At 52.8% G+C, this 18,471-nt stretch overlaps 9 protein-coding genes across 9 annotated transcripts; 4 read left to right on the top strand and 5 right to left on the bottom strand.

The window, feature by feature from the left end:
* Positions 1-122: 122 nt before the first annotated feature.
* Positions 123-1,498, bottom strand: PV08_09876 (uncharacterized protein; the record flags this gene model as incomplete). The annotated part of the gene is made up of 2 exons (XM_016384191.1): positions 123-704; positions 899-1,498. 2 exons carry the CDS (start codon positions 1,496-1,498, stop codon positions 123-125), a joined length of 1,182 nt encoding a protein of 393 aa, XP_016232814.1.
* Positions 1,499-2,028: 530 nt separating this feature from the next.
* On the bottom strand, positions 2,029-3,591 carry PV08_09875 (uncharacterized protein; the record flags this gene model as incomplete). Its single annotated transcript, XM_016384190.1, has 1 exon — positions 2,029-3,591. One exon carries the CDS (start codon positions 3,589-3,591, stop codon positions 2,029-2,031), a length of 1,563 nt encoding a protein of 520 aa, XP_016232813.1.
* A 541-nt stretch (positions 3,592-4,132) lies between these two features.
* PV08_09874 (uncharacterized protein) lies at positions 4,133-5,329 on the top strand (the record flags this gene model as incomplete). Its single annotated transcript, XM_016384189.1, has 1 exon — positions 4,133-5,329. The coding sequence occupies one exon, from the start codon at positions 4,133-4,135 to the stop codon at positions 5,327-5,329; it is 1,197 nt and encodes a 398-aa protein (XP_016232812.1).
* A 178-nt stretch (positions 5,330-5,507) lies between these two features.
* Positions 5,508-9,304, bottom strand: PV08_09873 (NAD(P)(+) transhydrogenase (AB-specific), alpha subunit; the record flags this gene model as incomplete). The annotated part of the gene is made up of 8 exons (XM_016384188.1): positions 5,508-5,632; positions 5,725-6,082; positions 6,149-6,301; positions 6,364-6,497; positions 6,545-6,799; positions 6,852-7,022; positions 7,081-7,242; positions 7,291-9,304. The coding sequence occupies 8 exons, from the start codon at positions 9,302-9,304 to the stop codon at positions 5,508-5,510; spliced, it is 3,372 nt and encodes a 1,123-aa protein (XP_016232811.1).
* Positions 9,305-10,329: 1,025 nt separating this feature from the next.
* On the bottom strand, positions 10,330-10,929 carry PV08_09872 (uncharacterized protein; the record flags this gene model as incomplete). Its single annotated transcript, XM_016384187.1, has 1 exon — positions 10,330-10,929. One exon carries the CDS (start codon positions 10,927-10,929, stop codon positions 10,330-10,332), a length of 600 nt encoding a protein of 199 aa, XP_016232810.1.
* Positions 10,930-11,546: 617 nt separating this feature from the next.
* Positions 11,547-12,602, top strand: PV08_09871 (uncharacterized protein; the record flags this gene model as incomplete). Its single annotated transcript, XM_016384186.1, has 3 exons — positions 11,547-11,872; positions 11,923-12,390; positions 12,446-12,602. 3 exons carry the CDS (start codon positions 11,547-11,549, stop codon positions 12,600-12,602), a joined length of 951 nt encoding a protein of 316 aa, XP_016232809.1.
* Positions 12,603-12,707: 105 nt separating this feature from the next.
* PV08_09870 (uncharacterized protein) lies at positions 12,708-14,177 on the bottom strand (the record flags this gene model as incomplete). Its single annotated transcript, XM_016384185.1, has 1 exon — positions 12,708-14,177. The coding sequence occupies one exon, from the start codon at positions 14,175-14,177 to the stop codon at positions 12,708-12,710; it is 1,470 nt and encodes a 489-aa protein (XP_016232808.1).
* Positions 14,178-15,012: 835 nt separating this feature from the next.
* PV08_09869 (uncharacterized protein) lies at positions 15,013-15,491 on the top strand (the record flags this gene model as incomplete). Its single annotated transcript, XM_016384184.1, has 2 exons — positions 15,013-15,217; positions 15,295-15,491. The coding sequence occupies 2 exons, from the start codon at positions 15,013-15,015 to the stop codon at positions 15,489-15,491; spliced, it is 402 nt and encodes a 133-aa protein (XP_016232807.1).
* A 1,219-nt stretch (positions 15,492-16,710) lies between these two features.
* On the top strand, positions 16,711-18,075 carry PV08_09868 (uncharacterized protein; the record flags this gene model as incomplete). The annotated part of the gene is made up of 1 exon (XM_016384183.1): positions 16,711-18,075. One exon carries the CDS (start codon positions 16,711-16,713, stop codon positions 18,073-18,075), a length of 1,365 nt encoding a protein of 454 aa, XP_016232806.1.
* Between the last annotated feature and the right edge of the window lie 396 nt (positions 18,076-18,471).

Below are 18,471 nucleotides of genomic sequence, written 5' to 3'. Positions count from 1 at the left end.
GGACATGTTGGAGGACAATGTAACTTTAAATTAGATCTCTTCACAGACTCGTGTTTGTTTCCAGGTCTCGAAGAGCCAGAGCCAGAGTGAGAGTCAGGAGGTGGTCAGTTAAGGTCTACTACCTACTGCTTGCTCCGACTTCTCTTGCTTCCTACGGTCGTGGTCACCGCCGACGATGGTTTCTCAGTTATGATTCTGCTGTCTCTGGTGGTTCCATCACCACCACCACCACCACCACCACCACCACCGTCATCATTGTTTGCGTCGACATTGCTCTTGTTGTTGTTGCTGTTGCTGTTGCTGTTGGTGGCGGTGGTGGGGGTGGTCAACGGGTCACGACCACTCGGTTGATGAAGCGGACCAGGGTCGGGACGACGAGGTCGTTCAAGTTCCCACCACACAATAGTCACGGCCAAATAGATGATGAAGACGATGGTCGCGACGACGCCGTACGCGGCCTTGGGGCCCTTGGGCCACTGGAAAACAGGCAGTGTCGAGGCGAACCTCAGCCCCAGGCCGCCGTTGATCATCCCCAGAAGGATAAAGGAGCGGCCGAGCCATACGTGCGCTTGGCGCAGGACGGCGAGAGATGGGGGGAAGCCCTGCCGACCTCCTCGAAAGAAACGGTTGACGAGACCGCTTAGGAGTTGGAGGTTGATGAAGCAGACCAACAGTAGACCGATGACCGGGTGGTATCCGTCAAGCTAGAGACGACGTCGAGAAAATCAGACCGTTAGTCTAGGTAATAACTCGGACAGTCCTCGTGTTGTATGCACAGCATGGCATAGAGTCGGATAGCCCACCACCACCCTCTCTCTACCTCAATGATGGGCAAGCGGAGAGAGAGTAAAGGGCTGAATACTTGGTAAAATGGGAAATGCATGACGGAAAAACTCACTCCGTGGACCTTCTTCGCCATCCAGATGCCGAACCCACCCGCAGTCATGAACGTGATGTACCCCGTTGTTTGCACGGCTGCGTGGACCCGTACTGCGTTCGGATGGCGAGATATTCGCATTACGATCCCTCCCACGGGAAAGAAAATCAGGAATGCACCCGCTGCCAGCGTCGCGTGCACGATTCGAAATGTCCTGTAGTTCTTGGGACGAGTTCCCCAGCTCGCTGGCCATGGACGTATGTTGGCCCAGCCGCCGTCATAGTTCCCTGATCCACCTCCCCAATCCGACGAATCTCCTCCTTCCCAGTCCGAGGAACCGGAGCCTGTGGGCCAGCTGTATGTGGCTGTGGCTGTGGCTGTTTCTGTGCCTGACGGCCAGAGAGTAGACCCCGAAGGAAGAGGCCAAGTGCTAGCGCCAGAGCCGGATCCTGTTGGCCAGGCACCTGAAGCTGAAGGCAAATTCGTGTATGGATTTGAGCCATCGGCAAGACCAAGCAACACAGCTGGATCTTTGATGGCGGATTCCGCGGGTTCAGTCAAGTCATGTGCATTTGTGGGATCTGTGAGAGCTCCATTTACTGTTGCGAGAAGTGTTAGCATGGAATACATTCACATGGTAATGAACGCTTGGCGGTTGAACACACCGGTCAAGATGCACAGTAAAGCCAAAGACAAAAGTCTTTGTCCAGTCCCTACGGTGCTCATCACAACGTTGGTAGAAGAGTTGTCAGACAGGTGTATCAGTAGTCAGCAACAGACTCGGCGAAAAGTGCACGATAGACATCCAGAGAGCGACATTTGTATAATCTTATAGATTGTGTTCGAATCGTATTGTCATGGCTTGACCCGACCCGATAAGGGGGGTTGGAATGTGCGATGCTGCTCGAGCAACCATGTTGCACGCAACAAACATTCTTGAGTCGCAAGCTACCTCGGAAACCAAAGTGAAGATTCAACCCACGGTGCAAATAGCTGTTGTTCGTATGTTGTCAGGTCCGAAATTCGTCAGTCATTAATCATCCATTCATTCATCACTCGTCACTCGTCACTCGTCACTCATGGCCTTCCTTGTTGTCAACACGGGTATGCTCGTACTGCCGACTATGATTTTCGGCCAACCCAGGTAATAATCATGTCGTGACCGGTCTGTGCTTGTCGCACCAGTCGGCCCACTGAAGCACCTTCTTCTCGCGCCTTGCCTCCTCGGCGGCAAAGACGACATCATGACTCCTGATGATTTCTTCAACGTCGCAACCAACAAGCTCTCGCTGCGCCTGCGCAACGCTCATGGAACCTTCCTCGACGTTTTGGACAGCTTGGACGAATGCTGCTGCAAGACCCCAGTCACCACCGCCGTGGCTCTTTTCGACCTCGGGTGCTTGCTTTGGGATATCATGGACCACTGTCTTGTTGTCGGCGAAAGTATGAACGGTGATCGTATGTGAATCGTAGTGCACTTCTCCCAGGGTACCGTACACCCAGCCACGTCTATCACACTGTGCCAATGTGGGGTACGTCATATGGAACAATGCTCGTTTCGGTCCTCGACCGAGTTCATGACCTGGAAGGGGATCTTCGTCCCACTCGATTGTGACCGTCTGGTCGTCCGCAACGTTGTTATCTGCCTCGTACACGCAACGACCGTACCAGCTTCTGCTAGCGATCACGTCGTCAGGCGTAGTAGCCTTGTCATAGTCATCGCCTAGCCGTTGCATAAGTTTCCTCTCACCTTCGCCCCATCCTTCAGTTTTGACAATGTCCTCAATCTCTGGAACGACGATCTTCAGTGGCCAGCCCGTATATTTTTCCTCGCGAAGCCATCTATCACGATAGATCTTCTTTGCAGAGTAGATACAGTCCGGTTCTGCAGGACAGGACAGACAGTTGGTCGAGGCGCCCGCGGTTTTCGGCTTTCGAGCCTTGCGGAAGTGAGTGAGGGATCCAGTGCTTGTGATGGTCGAGGGGAGGTGAGGCTCGGTGCCGGTCAACGGACTTGGAGAAGACAGAAGCCACATCAAGAAATCAATATCGTGGCATGATTTGGTCAGAAGTGATCCGACACCTTCCGGGGTCGCTCGTCGCCAGTTCCCGCGCACATACGAGTGCGAGAAATGCCACCAGCCTATAGGCTCAGTATGCTCGATCGACACTATCTCGCCAACGACTTGATCCGAGGTCAACAGCCTGCGGAGCATGATATTGTGTGGAGAGTAGCGCAGCACATGTCCAATCGACACCACCTTGGGAGGGTAGTGTGATAGTGCTGACGAGATGGAGCGGCAGTCTGACATGGACAGCGCCAGGGGCTTCTCGCACAGAATGTGTAGATTGAACTTGGCGATGGCTCGGATGATTGGTGCGTGAGTCTCGTCCAGCGTGCATATAAACACGCCGGTGATGGGCAGGTAGCCTGGTTCAGCGCCTCCAGCGTGTTCGGCGACATGCCTGCGCCGTGTTTCCCACTCGACCCAGGCCTCCCAGCCTTCGAAGGACTGGTGGGCAGCGGGACTGTTTCCTTGTCCCCATATGTATCGCTGGCCAAACTCTTGTCTCTTGAAAGCGTCTATCTCGGCCACGGCGGCAATGCGTCCTGAGGTCGAGGCTTCGACGGCGCGGGCGTAGGAATGGCCTCGAGATCCGGCGCCGATAACGAGGAACTGCGGCGGGTTGGGGGTCGGTGCGAGTGAACCCATGATTTGCAGAGGACTATGGAGACTGAAGGAAGAGGAGAGCGATAGATATCATGAGAGAGACTTCATCAGCAAGAGAGCGGCCTGTACAAGACCGGACGGAGTTGCACGCATGCAACGTAATGCGTAGCACTTGTACTGGGATTGTTGACTGCGGAGAGTGACACAGAACACAGAAAAAACTTGAATCAGCCGAACCGTGTGTCTGATGATTGGTGGCCTTGTCGAGAGCTCAGATGTTTTACTATTTAATGTATCCGCCGAAAGTTCATCAACTCAGCGGACAGATACACGATCCAATGCCTTGAGGACTGGCTGCAATCATGATCTATGCCGACAGAAAATGCCCCCCAAGTGCTGAGTGAGTGACGAGGCATATCAAAGTCATTGCTATCGATATATCTCTCTCGCGCGTGGGCTGGTGCAAACCATGTTTCTGTCGCCTCGATGGTCCAACACGTCGACCCTCGGTCACATCCAAAAGTCGGTACGGGTGTGCTTGGATCTCTTGTGGATCAATGACGGCCCCCAAGCGAGAAGACCCATGTCTTCAGCGCCGTTTCCATACGCCGTCAGGGCCTCCTTCTGGCGAGGGGGGACGTCGAAGGGGGTCTTCTTCAAGCTCTCGGATCTGCCAGAATGGTTTCAATCGATCCTGGACTCCGAGAAGCCGCCGGACGGTGCTCAGTTCCAGCGCATGGAGAAGTTCTTTGCGGCAGTGATGGGCTCGCCTGACTCGTATGGTCGACAGCTGAACGGCATGGGCGGCGGCATCTCATCCCTCAGTAAAGCCATGGTCGTCCGGCCGTCTGATCAGGCCGATGTCGACGTCGACTATACCTTCTTTCAAATCGGGGTCAAAGATGGGAAGCTAGACATGGCTGGGAACTGCGGTAACCTGACTTCTGCCGTTGGGCCGTTCGCTCTGAACGCCGGTCTATGGCGAGGGTGTCCGCACAAGGTTGCCCAGGTCAACGGCGTTGACACGGGGTCTGTCACGATGCGGCTGAGAAACACTAATACGGAAAAGACCATCGAGACGAGCTTTGACGCCTTCAGGAGTGGCAGCACATGGCAGTACCTCGAGGTCGGGAGGTGTTCGATCGACGGAGTCCCTGGTACCGCGTCGACCATCACACTCTCGTTCCTCGATCCAGAGGGTTCGAAAACGCCCAAAGCCTTATCTACCGGCAACCCAGTGGACGAAGTACAAGTGGGCGACCAAATCATTCGGGCGTCCTTGATCGACGTCAGTAACCCCGGTATCTTCATTGACGGTCGCGATGTTGGATGGAACTCGTCTTCCACGCCGGGCGAAATGAACAACAACCAAGTGCTCTTGGATAAGCTGGAATTGATTCGGAAAGAAGGCACCAAGATGATGGGTCTTGATCCGAGCATCAGCAGCATCCCGAAGATTGTGCTCCTGTTTCCCCCCAAGGCAGACGACATGGATATTTCCTGCCAGGCACTGTCGATGGAACAAGCCCACAAAGCGGTTCCGGTGACCCTCGCCCTGAATCTAGGAGTGGCTTGCAAGATGGAGGGGACTATCCCGCACAAGTTGTCGACGCACTCGCACGAATCCAATACCGTCATTGGTCATCCTTCTGGGACTCTGGAGGTCGGAGCGGCGATAGTCGATGGCAAAATCGAGAGCGCCAAACTGATCAGGACGGCGAGGTGTCATATGGATGGCCTTGTCAATATAACGAATGGAGAGGTCTCTGAGATATTATAGTAGAAGTACTATTTATGTTGCATATGGGGTCTCGATATGAGTCGCTTGAGTTTGAAATATACAACTCTGTGCCTATCGTGTTTGTTCACCTGTCACTTGTCTAAGGGGGTACCTCACACCTATCGATATCACGCCCACTCGCACTCTATATCTCTCTATCTGCGCATCGACCATAACCTCACACATGAAACTGCGCTTTATACCTCGTTTCCAATGCTGCCTTGAGAGCGTCACACGTACTCTTCGCATCGCCAAATAACATCTTCGTACCGGGCATGTAGAACATTGGATTCGGCACATCCGCTAGAACGGTGACACTGATTAGCCTGCTGATACTCCTTTCTTCTTCCTCTTGAAGTGCCATGTAGAAAACAAAAACGCACGTGTAAACTTACCGTAACCACTGCTCATTCCTCGTTTCATCACAATAACATTCTTGCTCTTCCATGCATGCAGAACTGGCATTCCTGCGATGGGGCTGCCGGGCTCTAGAGCAATTGGGTTGACTGTATCGTTTGCGCCAATGACGAGCGTGAGGTCTGTGTCAGGAAAGTCGTCGTTTATTTCGTCCATTTCAAGAACGATATCATACGGCACGCTCGCCTCAGCTAAGAGCACGTTACACTGTCCCGGCATACGTCCTGCGACTGGGTGAATTGCAAAACGAACGCTCACACCCTTGGACCTGAGTAGCGCTGTGATTTCGGCAATCGCATATTGCGCTTTGGCTACGGCCATACCGTAGCCGACGACCTAACACGGGCTCAGTCAGTGGATGTGTTCTTACAAGGGAGGGTCGAGCAAGTCACAAAAACGTACAATGATAACACTCTCAGCATTCGCCATCGATTCAACCGTTTCTTCCACCGTTGTTTTCGTAACTTGACCCTTGATCTCCTGTCCGGGGGTCTGTACGATGGGAGCAATGCCACCAAACAAGACGTTTGTTAGCGACCGGTTCATCGCCACGCACTGGATTCAAGATGGTTAATATGGGAACAGTCACAACAACTCCAACGCAAGTCAAGACATACCATGATGTAAGACAAAATCGAACCGCTCACTCCAATCAACGATCCAACAGTCAGCAACAGTGGATTGTCGAGCATGAAACCTTCCGCTACAAGTGCGAACCCGGAATACGCATTCAGCACAGTGATGACGACAGCTATACTTGTCAGCAGAACGTTTTCGTTGGTAACGGCATAAACATACGCATATCTGCGCCTCCAATTGCTGCGGTGGTCGTATATCCTTTGGCGAAGCTCAGAATGGTATTGGCGGATAAGCACATCGCAGCCACGGTGGGAGCTCCGGGGGCCATGGTGACAAATGCGCCCATTGTACCAGCATTGGCAGCGAGAAGGCCGGAGTTGATCAAATGCCTTCCGGGTAAGATGGTGGGACGGGAGGACATCCTTCCTGCCAGCTTGAGAAAAGCCACGATCGAGCCAGTAAATGTTATACCGCCTGCAAAGATGTGTGTGAGTGCTGCAACAGTCGAAGACGACGAGACACATACCAATCAGAACACCTAGATACGCAGTAACCATGTGCAGCGTCGAAATGTCAGAAACATGCGCGAGAACAGACCCGATACTGGTGAGTACGGCCGCTAAACCGACGACTGAGTGCAAAGCTGCAACAGTCTGTGGCAACTCGGTAGGTGTGATACGCCTTCCAATCAAAGCGCCTGTCCAGAAAGCATCAATAAGGACGAGCTGGGTCGCCAGGCAGGGGAATCTGCTTACCAACAAGAGCACCGACAGCTACAATACCACCGAATTGTGCCATCACTTCAGGCGAGAATCCAACTGCCGCAAGCGACGCCAGTATACCCGATAGTACTCCTAAGATACCAAGCAAGTTTCCTGTTCTCGCGGTTGCCTGCGATGCAAGACCCGAGATTGAACCTGTGCTGTTAGCCTCATCTTTCTGGATATCATCAAGGAAATACCTACCTATGCAAAGTAAGCTGCTCACCAAATAACCTGCCTGGACAAGGCCGGCCATCCCGGTGCTTGCTGCAGCGATAAAGCCACCGCCAAAGAGTACACCGGGGATTGCATATAGCCAGGGGTATTCAGGTGGATCGGTAGGCCGTTTGAACATATCCAGCATTCTCTTCGTAATCACGAAACCTCCAGATACGTTAACAAAGGCAAGCAAGACGGACAACGCTCCCAGGGCCTGAGGCACAGTTTCCGGCAGATAACCACCGCCCATGATGAAGAATCCGCCAACGCCGACTATTCCAGAGATAGCATTGGTGACACTCATGAGAGGCGAGTGCAAAGCCGGAATCACACCCCAGACGGAGCGGTATCCGATCAGCCCAGCAAGACCCGCGGTGAACATACTACCCATGAACAGAGGACTAGTGAGTTTTCCCAGTGCAAGCGCAGCACTCATACCTCCAGTCACGGTTGCGACCTGTCGCGTCTGTCTTTGCCATGGGGTCAGCTCAACTGGTTTTGTCTCAGATTCTTCAGAGTGTTGCGTCGGTGTTGGTGGTGGTGCGGGTCGAGGTGCGGGAGGAATGACTTGACCATTATGGGTTACGATGGCACCACGAGTGACTTCATCGTCCATATCAATGCCAAAGGCGTTCTCCTGAGGCGCAAGCGATAGCAGAAACTTCGTAATATTGTTCGAGTACAGACTGGATGACTGCGTTGGAAGTCGCGATGGGAAGTCTGTGTATCCGATGACAGTGACATGATTGTGGACAATCAGCTTCCCTGGCTGGGTCACTTCGCAATTGCCTCCTCCTTCGGATGCGAGATCGACAATCACTGAGCCGGGCTTCATAGCGCTGACCATTTTTTCGGTGATGAGTTTTGGAGAGGCTTTTCCCGGAATTTGAGCAGTTGTGACAACAATGTCGACATCCCTGCATTGTTCCATGAACAGCTTCATTTCCGCTTCGATAAACTCTTTGGACATTTCTTTACTATAGCCCCCAGCTGCAGCACCTTCCTCCTTGACAGTCACCTCAAGAAAATCGGCACCAAGTGATTGAACCTGTTCCCGAGCAGCCGATCGTGTGTCGAAGCCACGCACAATTGCCCCCAATCGACGAGCGGTGGTGATAGCGCTGAGACCTGCTACACCCGCACCAATGACCAAGACTTTCGATGGTGGAATCTTGCCAGCAGCCGTGACCTGACCGGTCAGGAAACGACCGAAATGGTTAGATGCTTCTAGTACTGCCTTGTAACCGGCAATGTTAGCCATAGAACTGAGCGCGTCAAATGCCTGTGCCCGTGAGATTCTCGGAATCATATCCATCGCGAACGTAGTGACATGACGCTCTGCAAGAGCATCAACCAATTTCTTGTTTTGAGCCGGTTGAATGAAGGAGATCAACGCCGCTCCCTGGCGAATGTTGGGGACCTCATTTTCCACGTCCGGTGGCCGAACTTTGAGCAGAACGTTGCTTTCGGTCCAGACAGTTTTACGGTCAACCACCTGTGCGCCCATATGCTCATAGAGTTCGTCAGGATATTCGGATTCGGTTCCAGCACCGCTTTCGACAAGGATCTTGGAGAAACCCTTCTTCAGAAGCAGTGGAATATTCTGAGGAGCCACGGCCACGCGGCGTTCCCCGGGGTGAGTTTCTTTGGGAACTCCCAGGGTCAGCTTTGTGTACGGCACCGACGAGGTAGGAACCTCGGACTTGGATCGCGTCCATACTACAACTGGTTTTGGTGGACTTCGCGTCAGGGAACCAGATTGAACCGAAGGCGGAACAATACCGCGTGCTCGCGAATACACATGGCGCTTTGCGTGTTGGTTTTGTCGCGTACGTAGATGAAGAATACTCGGTCTAAAGGCTGACACAGTTTTAGCAGATAGCACGTCTCTGTGAATGAAAGATCGCTTCATACCCTGGTCAAGACGCATAAAGCATCCCTTGGTAGATAGTTTAGCCGGCAGCTGCAGTGAACAACTCGAGAAAACGCTGTGAGCCATGCTGGATGATTGGCGTAATCACATCGACAAGGAAGGGGGGCGCTGTAAGCCTTGCAAGATCGGAACTGGAGCTGCAGGTTTCTGCAAGAACGCGCATGTCAAAAGCTGACGCTCCCGATGACCAGATTTCTATATCATGACTTGCGACGACAGCTTGAATAGGCTTCAAAAGTAATGGGAGTTACACGAATTGAGACGAAGAAGTTGCGAAAGGAAGTACTGAGGAGACAACGTGGCAGAGGCCAGAGGCACGGGACAAGCCTGTTTGGCAGCCGATGTGAAGGAGAGCAAACGAGAAGCTCAGAGGACGCGAATCTCTCCTTGGACTGAGGCATAACCCCGAAATCAGTGCCGAGGTGAGTCGATAATGCTGCCTTAAGCTGTGCACAAACAAGCCCCGATGGCGGATGGTTGCATTGGGACGGTCACCTGTCGTATCTCCGGTCATTGACAGAGAGGGGAAGAAGACGACCATGGCCCATGGGTCAATGAATCACCGGCACTTCCCCATGGGCCATGGCGAACGCCCGCACCGACATGAGACGGTGCCCCTTCGTGGGGGTGGAGCAGCGTCGCCGGGGAGCCGGGATTTAGTCCGTGTTTCGGCGGGGCTGGAATCCAATTGCGGAGGGACATCGATGTGTATGAAGACCACCGGGGATCGAAAACACGAAGAGGGTTGATAGGAAGTAGGAAAGTGGACGTTGGATACTTCGGGCTCATGTATTCAGATATGGATATATTTATAATGCTCCGTAGCGAGAGTCCATACGTCAACATGCCAATCTTGCATCAGATTGATGCATGCGTTCCGTTCATCCTAGTCGCCGGGTTATCGTGCCCGGGGATTCTGGCAAGGGTTGAACTTTGGGTACCAAACACGCGGAGGACTTTATCGCTGGCTTGGGAGTCTTACTGCAGGTACGCTTCTCTCTGGTCAGCCAATGCAAGCCCAGCCACAGCGATCTGACTCCCGGCCGCCCGAGAGAAACTGGCCTGCCATGGCTTTCAATCACCCTATGGACTCAAAGCGTACTCTGAATGTTGCCGGGTTCGTGCCTGGGCAGTTCATGATCCATCCCGGCGATAGGCTCTAGAAACCCGCGAAAGGTCGTCTTATAAATAGCCCAACTTTTGTCCAAGTCGTCCTGGTTTTCTGCTGGATCGACATTTTCGTCACCGAGTTCCACAGCAGCTGGCTTCTCCTCGAGATCCAAGGTCCACCTCATACCGAATCCTAGGTCATTTCTGATCTCATAGACAGCCACTCCATGGTGCAGAAGCATGACATTTTTCCACACCGCATGCGCTAACATGGATTCCAAGATTTGACCAGCAATGTTTGTTTTATTTTCATTGCTCCCAGTGGGCAGAGTCCAGAAAGGATGATGTCGGCCATGCTCAGAAGATGCACCGCCACGCTCGAAATGTTTGCAAAGAGCAACTGCGCCCGACGACATGCGCGTTTTGGGGCGAGGAGGAGCATTGAACGTTTCGCGCAAAACATCGGTTGAAGGAGGAAGTAGGAACAATGTGCCTTTGGTTTTCACCAGCCCAGAATCGCGGTATTGTCGTTCGGCTTCATTTGGTTCTTGTGCCCACGGGATAATCAAGGACTCATACATCCTAGGTACGCTTGGAAGTTATATCGAGACACAAAGGATGTCGGCAACGAGAGTCGACTTCCTCGGCATATCCACCGAGTAGCATATTCGCAAGCAGAGTATCGTACAGTAGGCTGTACGGCCCTTTCGAGGGGGTTTCGTCGTTGGATGGCAGTGACATGGTCAGTCAAGGCGCACTTGATGCTGCGCAGATCAGGTTCGCTCACGATCCCCGGATCGGAATAACCTTCTCTCCGAATACATTTTCTATCTTGATCTCAGTTCTTAGTTTCCCGTACCTTGGATAAATGAGGTAGCTGTTTAATGCCCACGTATTCCAATGTCTCTCCAGGACACCCAGAGCAATAGAGCCGTAAACAAAAAGACGACTTAACGCTGTCTGGCTGATTCAGGTCAATGATACAGCCAGTCACCCGAGGTAAGGCCAAAACATCAGCCTCAGATGATCACAAATCAATTATTCAGTTCCGAGGTGTTACATGCTTCTGGACTGCAGTCTTATGGTTGTCCTCTGCCCATATCAGACCTTCCAGGTTCGAAGTCCTGCTGTCTCTTTGTTTCTCACTTGGCTATATCGAGATACGAAAGTTCTCGGGCTACTGCTTGAACAATCAATCATGCTTCCCGACCCAGTTCAAGTACGGATTCCACACAATTACACCAACCTACCGGTCAAGGACATCAGAGTGTCACATTATCCTGAGAATGCCAGTGAAGCTACACCGATAATAGTCATCACGCTCAACCGCCCTAAACAAGGCAATGCATTCACTCTTCAAATGGTGCAGGACTTCGAGCTCGTCTACCCAATGCTAGATCTCGATGAACGAGTCAAAACCGTTGTGATTACCGGGGCAGGCAAGATGTTCTGCGCTGGTGCCGACCTCGATATCGGATTTCCAAGCGACGGGGCTGAAGAAAGGTTGACCGACAAGCGTGATCCGTATTGATACCCATCCGATAGAACAACAGCATATGCTGATGCTAGCACAGAGGCGGCCGCTTGAATTTGTGCATATACCGCTGTCGCAAGCCAACAATTATGGCCATGAACGGTCCCGCTGTGGGTCTCGGAATGACAATGGGTCTGTCTGCGGCGATAAGGATCGCTCACGCTTCATCAAAATACGGCTTTGTCTTTGCCAGGCGAGGCATTACCATGGAATCGAACAGCTCGTTCTTCTTGCCCAGGCTCATTGGATACTCCAACGCCGTTTACCTCTTGACCACAGGTGACGTCTACCGAGGAGACTCGAAGCATTTCGGGAGCTTATTCCAAGAGGTCGTTGAGAAACAAGAAGACGTGCTGAAGAGAGCTTTGCAACTGGCAGCGAACATAGCCGACAAGACAAGCATCATGGCCAGTTTTCTGAATCGTGAATTGATGTGGAGAGGCAAACCCACGGCAGAGGAGACCCATCTTCTTGATAGTGCCGTGCTTTATCATATGTTCGCGAACAGGTATGGATATTTTCCCCATCAAGGCGTGGACAGGCCTAGGCTGACAGTAGCACAGAGACTGTCAAGAAGGTGTGCAGAGCTTCCTTGAGAAGCGTGAGCCAAGATTCTCAGCCACCCTGGAGAAGGACGGACCTCCGTTCTACCCGTGGTATAGCGAGGTCGATACTGGCTCAAGGCCGCGCATTCATCCTTCGAGCAAGCCCAAATTGTGAGGGCATCGGATTAGAACAAGTCGTTGCATGGGGCTAGACCGCAGCCACATCTGATTGCCCCTGAGACTTGTTCGTTGGTCGCTTGCCATTCACAACAATGGTAGCTCATAACCTCGCTCTCGATTGCTGTTCTTGCCATGTTTTCAAAGCGTCCTGCTCTCGAATCATGGCTTGCTCTTGTCTTTTTTTCATGAAGTTGATTGTATCTTCATCGCTAAATTGACTTATGTCGCGCATTTCTATACGTTGTTGTTCTGGTGGATTGGAAAATGCTTTGGCCCAGCTAGCCCTGCTTGACTTTGGTCTTCTGCCTTGAGTGGTATCGGAGCAGAATTGAGCCCAGCGCCGGAAGCAATCTCTTGCCATAGGCGACGTGGGAAAGACCATAGCAAAACAATGAGGCATACCTTCGAAGCCCGCAAATTCCACGATTCCGCCTCCTTGGTGCATTTTGCGTGCAAGAAGAGTGATCTCGTCCTCGAGACCCTCGTTGCCCAAACACATGAAGACCGGGGGCATTCCTTCCCAAAGCTTTGGAGAAGCTGCCAACGGAGAGGCAAGAGGATGCATCATCATTGAGGCATTACAGAAGATTTCTGCGCGTGGAGGACTTGTAGGCCATAAATCGTCCGGAAGTGGCTCTGTCTTGGACAGACCAACGGCACTTGGCGGCTGAAGGTAGTCGAAGTGAGCATTGCGTTGTAACGAGGGCATCGACAGTCCGATGTCAACCCAGGGAGAGTTAGTGGCGACGCCCCCCGGGAGCTCAATAGGAACTTCGGCGCCGTGGAATTTGATGCTTTGAATCCCCGTTCTTCGCAGCGTCAAAAGAAACAGCATCAGTGCAATTGCAAGGTTGCCTCCTGCTGAATCACCTGCAAAGACGATATGCTGGGCAGCCACAGGCTCATGATGCATTCCCGCGGGAGGGGATAGTAGCGAAAGGTACGCAATGAAAGCGTCCAGAAGCTGCGAAGGGAACGGTTGCTGCGGTGCCAAACGATACCGAACAGAATAACAACGCCCACCTGTCAGTTTCGCCAGTCGAGAAGTAGTCCCCCGATGACTGGCCGGGTCCATGAGGAAATAGGCGCCTCCATGAAAATATAATATAGTTGTCGGTGACGAGACCATCTCTTTAATAGCCTGATAGTGCTCCCGCTCCGGGAGGTCAGCTCTTGGTTCGCTGGGCAGCACGCCGGGCTTATATGTGATCCATTCAGCTTCGACGGCTACAGCGTCGGGAAGAGTGTATGTTTCTGAACCATCCCCTAGCTCCTTGATAGCTGCGCCTAAAACGTCTCTTATAGCGTCCTCACTTGGGGCTGGAATGGTGTCCTTCGAGACCAGCATGGGGCCCTTGATGCCAGGATCTCGAATTGAGAGCCTTTGCAGGAAGCGCATTGGTTTTCTCACTGAGGTAATGGAGCGTATGAGGGCAACAGTGACCTCGGTCCTCGTATCTTGTTTCGACGAATTCGCGGATAGCGACAGGGCATTGAGAAGAGCTGTCCTAAGGATGAGAGGTATGCGAGGAAGAAGGAGTCGAACGAGGACTCGTGGCGAGGACTCCATTGGCGCTGAGCAAGGAATACGCAGGATAAAGTCTGTTATTGAGTATTGCCACGGTGCATTGTGCGGAAAAGAGAACGAAGGAGCAAGAGAAGAGAAGAGCTACCACGCAAGATACATTACCTGACTTCCAGCATGTGTGTTCTCCCCCCATTAGGTTCAGTCGTCTCGGTCAAGAGTCGAAAGATGTGGATGCATTCAAATGACGGCGTCGTCGATGGGTCAACACCAGAAACATCGCGTCTCATGCTCAGATACCTCGGCATCAAATCATTCGAGTCAATCATCCAGGCATCGGTAAGTCACCGTGTACGGAGCACAAGACTCGTATTATGTTGCACTGTTGTGGTCTTTGTATCAACGCCTGCTTTCGCATCGCAATGATACAATGAACATATATTATAAAACTGAACTCCGTGTATCCATCACCCATGTGCCTCAACACTAGGACTCAGATGATCGGCCATCAACAAGACTTCTGTTGACATCAGGTTGGATTCCCATTGATGTCACTCAGATGAACATCAAGTGGCCTATGCTTGTACGAGACGAGCACCACCTACGAGTAAGAGCCCCTGGGCTCACGATGTCTTTACCCGCTCAGTACCATCCGTGGACCCCGGTGCTGCGCGCCAGGTGAAGTCATGGATCACCGGTTTGATATCATCAGAAATGAAGAGTGTGGAAACACAACTCCTTGTCGACCCTGGTGGGGGACAACGCCAGTATGATATTAATTGACTGTCCACCGACCTTTGGTCGATGACGAGTTCCTGGACAAAATTCTCACCACCAACGTTCAAAAGCACAATTAGCACATCAGCAACAATGTCTAGGTATGGTCTTTGAAGGAGTTCCTAGCCCAGGCACTGATAGGTCTGGCAGTGGTACGTCAGGAAGTGATGAGAAGATCTCTGCCACCAAGATCGATCCTCTCGCTTCCGACACCAAGGCTAATCAGCCTCATGACCAATCCTCAAGAGGAGCTACGGGTACTGATAGAAGCATTGATCAAAGTCGCATCGACCCTCTTGGAGGCGCCGGTACGTATCGCTCGCGTGGGCTCCCTCCGATGCAAAATGCCTGATCGTAACTCCTGTGGTTGTTGACCGCGACTTAGGTCGGTATAAACATCCCGCTCCCCATGCAGACAGTCAAGGCGTTGCCGGAAGGGATGAAGCCATCCAGGGAGCAAAGATCGACCCTCTGAGTGGAAAGGAGAACACCTCGACTACCAAGTCACCTGGACTGGATGATGAGCAAGTCGACGCCTCCAGGATCAATCCCTTGGGCGAGGTCCGAGAGGAAATGGGATAAAATGTTAAACATGTGCTCGTACCCCGTATCGGGCGAGCCGTGCGCGGGAGGCAGATAGTTGATGACTGGATCTCGTTCTCACGCTGCAAAAGCTCAAGACCTCAAGTGGGTTTTGGGAATGAGTGCATATTGATGACCAAACTCCTTGAGTCAATGGCATCAAACTTTTCCCTCTCATTTGACTCGATGGAAACAATCGGAATCCCTTTTCCCATTTCAACATTGGATCTGCCGCTGCGCGATTTATTTGATACTCGTACAATAAGCCCCCAGCCCTCTCAGGGTTCCGCGATTTTCCTCCGCTCCACGGTAAATCTCGGTTCCTGGAGCCTCGTGACTTTTGTTTAGGTCCTCCCCGTATACAAAGCAGCGGCGGGACAGATCCTGGAAATCCTCGTGCCGTGGGATGGACTTGCTCCTTTCATCCGTTTCCGCCCTGGAGTCACGCACCTTATGTTGACCACTGAGATGGACCGCGTTACGATGAATTGCCGTTAACAAGCAGTGGAATTCTCCGCGCCCAAGAAGCGGCGCAGACGATCCTCCTATTTTTGGCCCAAGACCCTGGATCAAGTCGCGCTCGCTCTGGCTTCTCTCCACCGGAAATCCCAGTCTTGGGAGGCCCGTGAGCCCGCGAACAAACCGCCGAGGCGTTGACCAGAAGAACGATAAGGCCCTAAAGTCAATATCCTCCAATCCACCTTTTCCCTGTCCACCACTCGCACAGGGGGGTGTATGTAGGTAAAGGGCGCGGGCTAGCGAACCTAACCAAACCCAGCATATTCCAGCTGTCCTTCTGTCGTCCTGTCCGTGCTCATTGGATTTCCTTCTGCAGCTGTGCGTCACATTCTCGTGTTTGCCCAGGCTGAAACGTTACGCTGCATGATGTTTCCCTGCCCTGCGAGGACACGGTACTTGGCTCGCAGAAGCTGAGCAGAATCGCATTCTCGTGGTTTATGCCTCGTGCCTGGTCGACCAGACCCGACTCAAGGCCCGTGGCTCAACCGTCGGCTAAGTTCGATGCTGATGCTTGGGTCGTCACTGAGTCTAGCCGTGTGTACACTAGTAGAAGCATGCCCATTGAGCCCGCATTGATAGGGGCCTCTGGCACTGGCCATGAGGCGCTTCCGGCCCCAAAATCTCCAGAACTAAGTTAAATAAAATATCGAGAGCTCAGTTATGCCTGAATTTCTGCCTCTTCACACAGCAGTATTCAGAAATGAGTCCAGAACACAGTACCAGTCTTTCGGGTGACAGTTTGACGCCCACCAACTCCCTCTCACCTTGGGACTACCCAGCAGACGAACCCTCCCTCTTCGCGCAGGAAGATGGCCGCAAGCGCATCAAGACCCGCACGCTGGCTCCCAATCTGACGCGCCGCTCGCATAAGAAGTCGCGGGCCGGATGCTTCAGTTGCAAAGCCCGCAAGATCAAGTGTGGCGAGCAGAAGCCCGACTGTGCGAGCTGCTTACTCAAAGGCATCGCATGTGTCTATCCCACCGAGCCAGCTGCGCGCAAGTCCAATCTGCCGTTGATCAAGCGGAATCCTCCTTCGACACCGTCCATCGCGGGGGCGGCCTTTTCCATGTTGGATATGCGCTTCTTTCATCATTTCCTGACCATCGCGTATCCTCACTTGCCCGTGGGTAATGACCACGTGTGGGTTCACGAGATACCGCAGTTCGCCGAACAGCACGAATATCTAATGCACGCGATCCTGTCGCTGGGGGCGTCTCATCTCAGCCGGCTGACAGGCATCGACTACCGCCGCGAGTCCCTCGTCCACCGTGGCCAGGCACTTGCAGGGCTCAACCAGGCTCTCAGTCAAGCGTCACTCTGTTACGGCGAGGCCGACGCCATGCTGGCCTCGTGTTACGCCCTCACCTTCCAGGCATCGTACATGGGCGATGGCCTGACCGACTTCATCACCATGGTCAGAGGCTGTGCCCTGACCACGGACAAGATTCGACGAGAACTGTCTCCCACAGCGTTCAATTTGCACCCGGACGGGCACCTGAAGTTCATGGCGCCCAAGCTCGAACGGCTGCCACCCGTTGATCCGACATTGCTCGAAGACGCGTACTCGGCTCTCGAAGAAATGATTCCTTACCTCACTGACGATGCTCACTTTGGCTTTCACGCCGGGCTGGTAGATGTGGTAAGCGCGTTGCAGACCAGTTCAGCGTCAGGCTATATGCAATTCACAGAACTATATACCATATGGTACGAGCTGTGTCATGACTCGTTCAAGACATTCCTCGACCCCAACAACCTCGTGGCGCAGCTTCTACTCTCTTATTTTGTGGCAGTTCAACTGCTCATCATTCCACTCGCGGCGCACGAGTGGTTGCATCGTGCCGATGTGTCCAGGATACGTGTCCTTTACGGCGTGACAGAATGGGCCGAGAGCATCTTTCAGCGCCTCGAGAATTCCGAGTATGCGCAGTTCCTCTCCTGGCCGCAGAGCATAGTCTCTACGGTGGTCGCCGAAGTCAATGGCGACATTCTGCAATTGCCCTCGGTGTTGCAATTGCATCTAACCAGCAGGGACATCACACCAAACACGATCCTGGCTCCGCCATAGCAGGGATGAAGGCGTGCCTATAGATACAGAATGTCCTCGCAAACGAGGACGAGACCGGAGCATCTGCCTTTTGGTCAGGTGGCATAGTGAGCCGCCCCCAAAGTTGGAAGATTTGACGCAGCGAAATTGATTTCCAGACATCTTCTCATCTCTGAGTGATTGAATAATATGACATTACGACTCATGGCCTCCTCGTTCCCTCCAAACCAGTCCCATAGTTCCCGAAGTCGAGATCTGGACCGATGTGATCGGCTCCTCGCGCGCAATAACGAGCCCGACAATCGCAAGCAGGGCGCAGGCGAGTATGGCATCTCCTCGAGCCAATCCAGCGTTAAGAATGGGCTCCCCGTCGTTGTTCCACCCACAAACCACTTCCTTATGCAACACTTGTCTTTG

The sequence above is a fragment of the Exophiala spinifera genome, assembly GCF_000836115.1.
Source record: "Exophiala spinifera strain CBS 89968 unplaced genomic scaffold supercont1.7, whole genome shotgun sequence".
NCBI lineage: Eukaryota > Fungi > Ascomycota > Eurotiomycetes > Chaetothyriales > Herpotrichiellaceae > Exophiala > Exophiala spinifera.
Note: the sequence above shows the minus strand (reverse complement) of the source record. Positions and strands in the feature narration are given on the sequence as shown.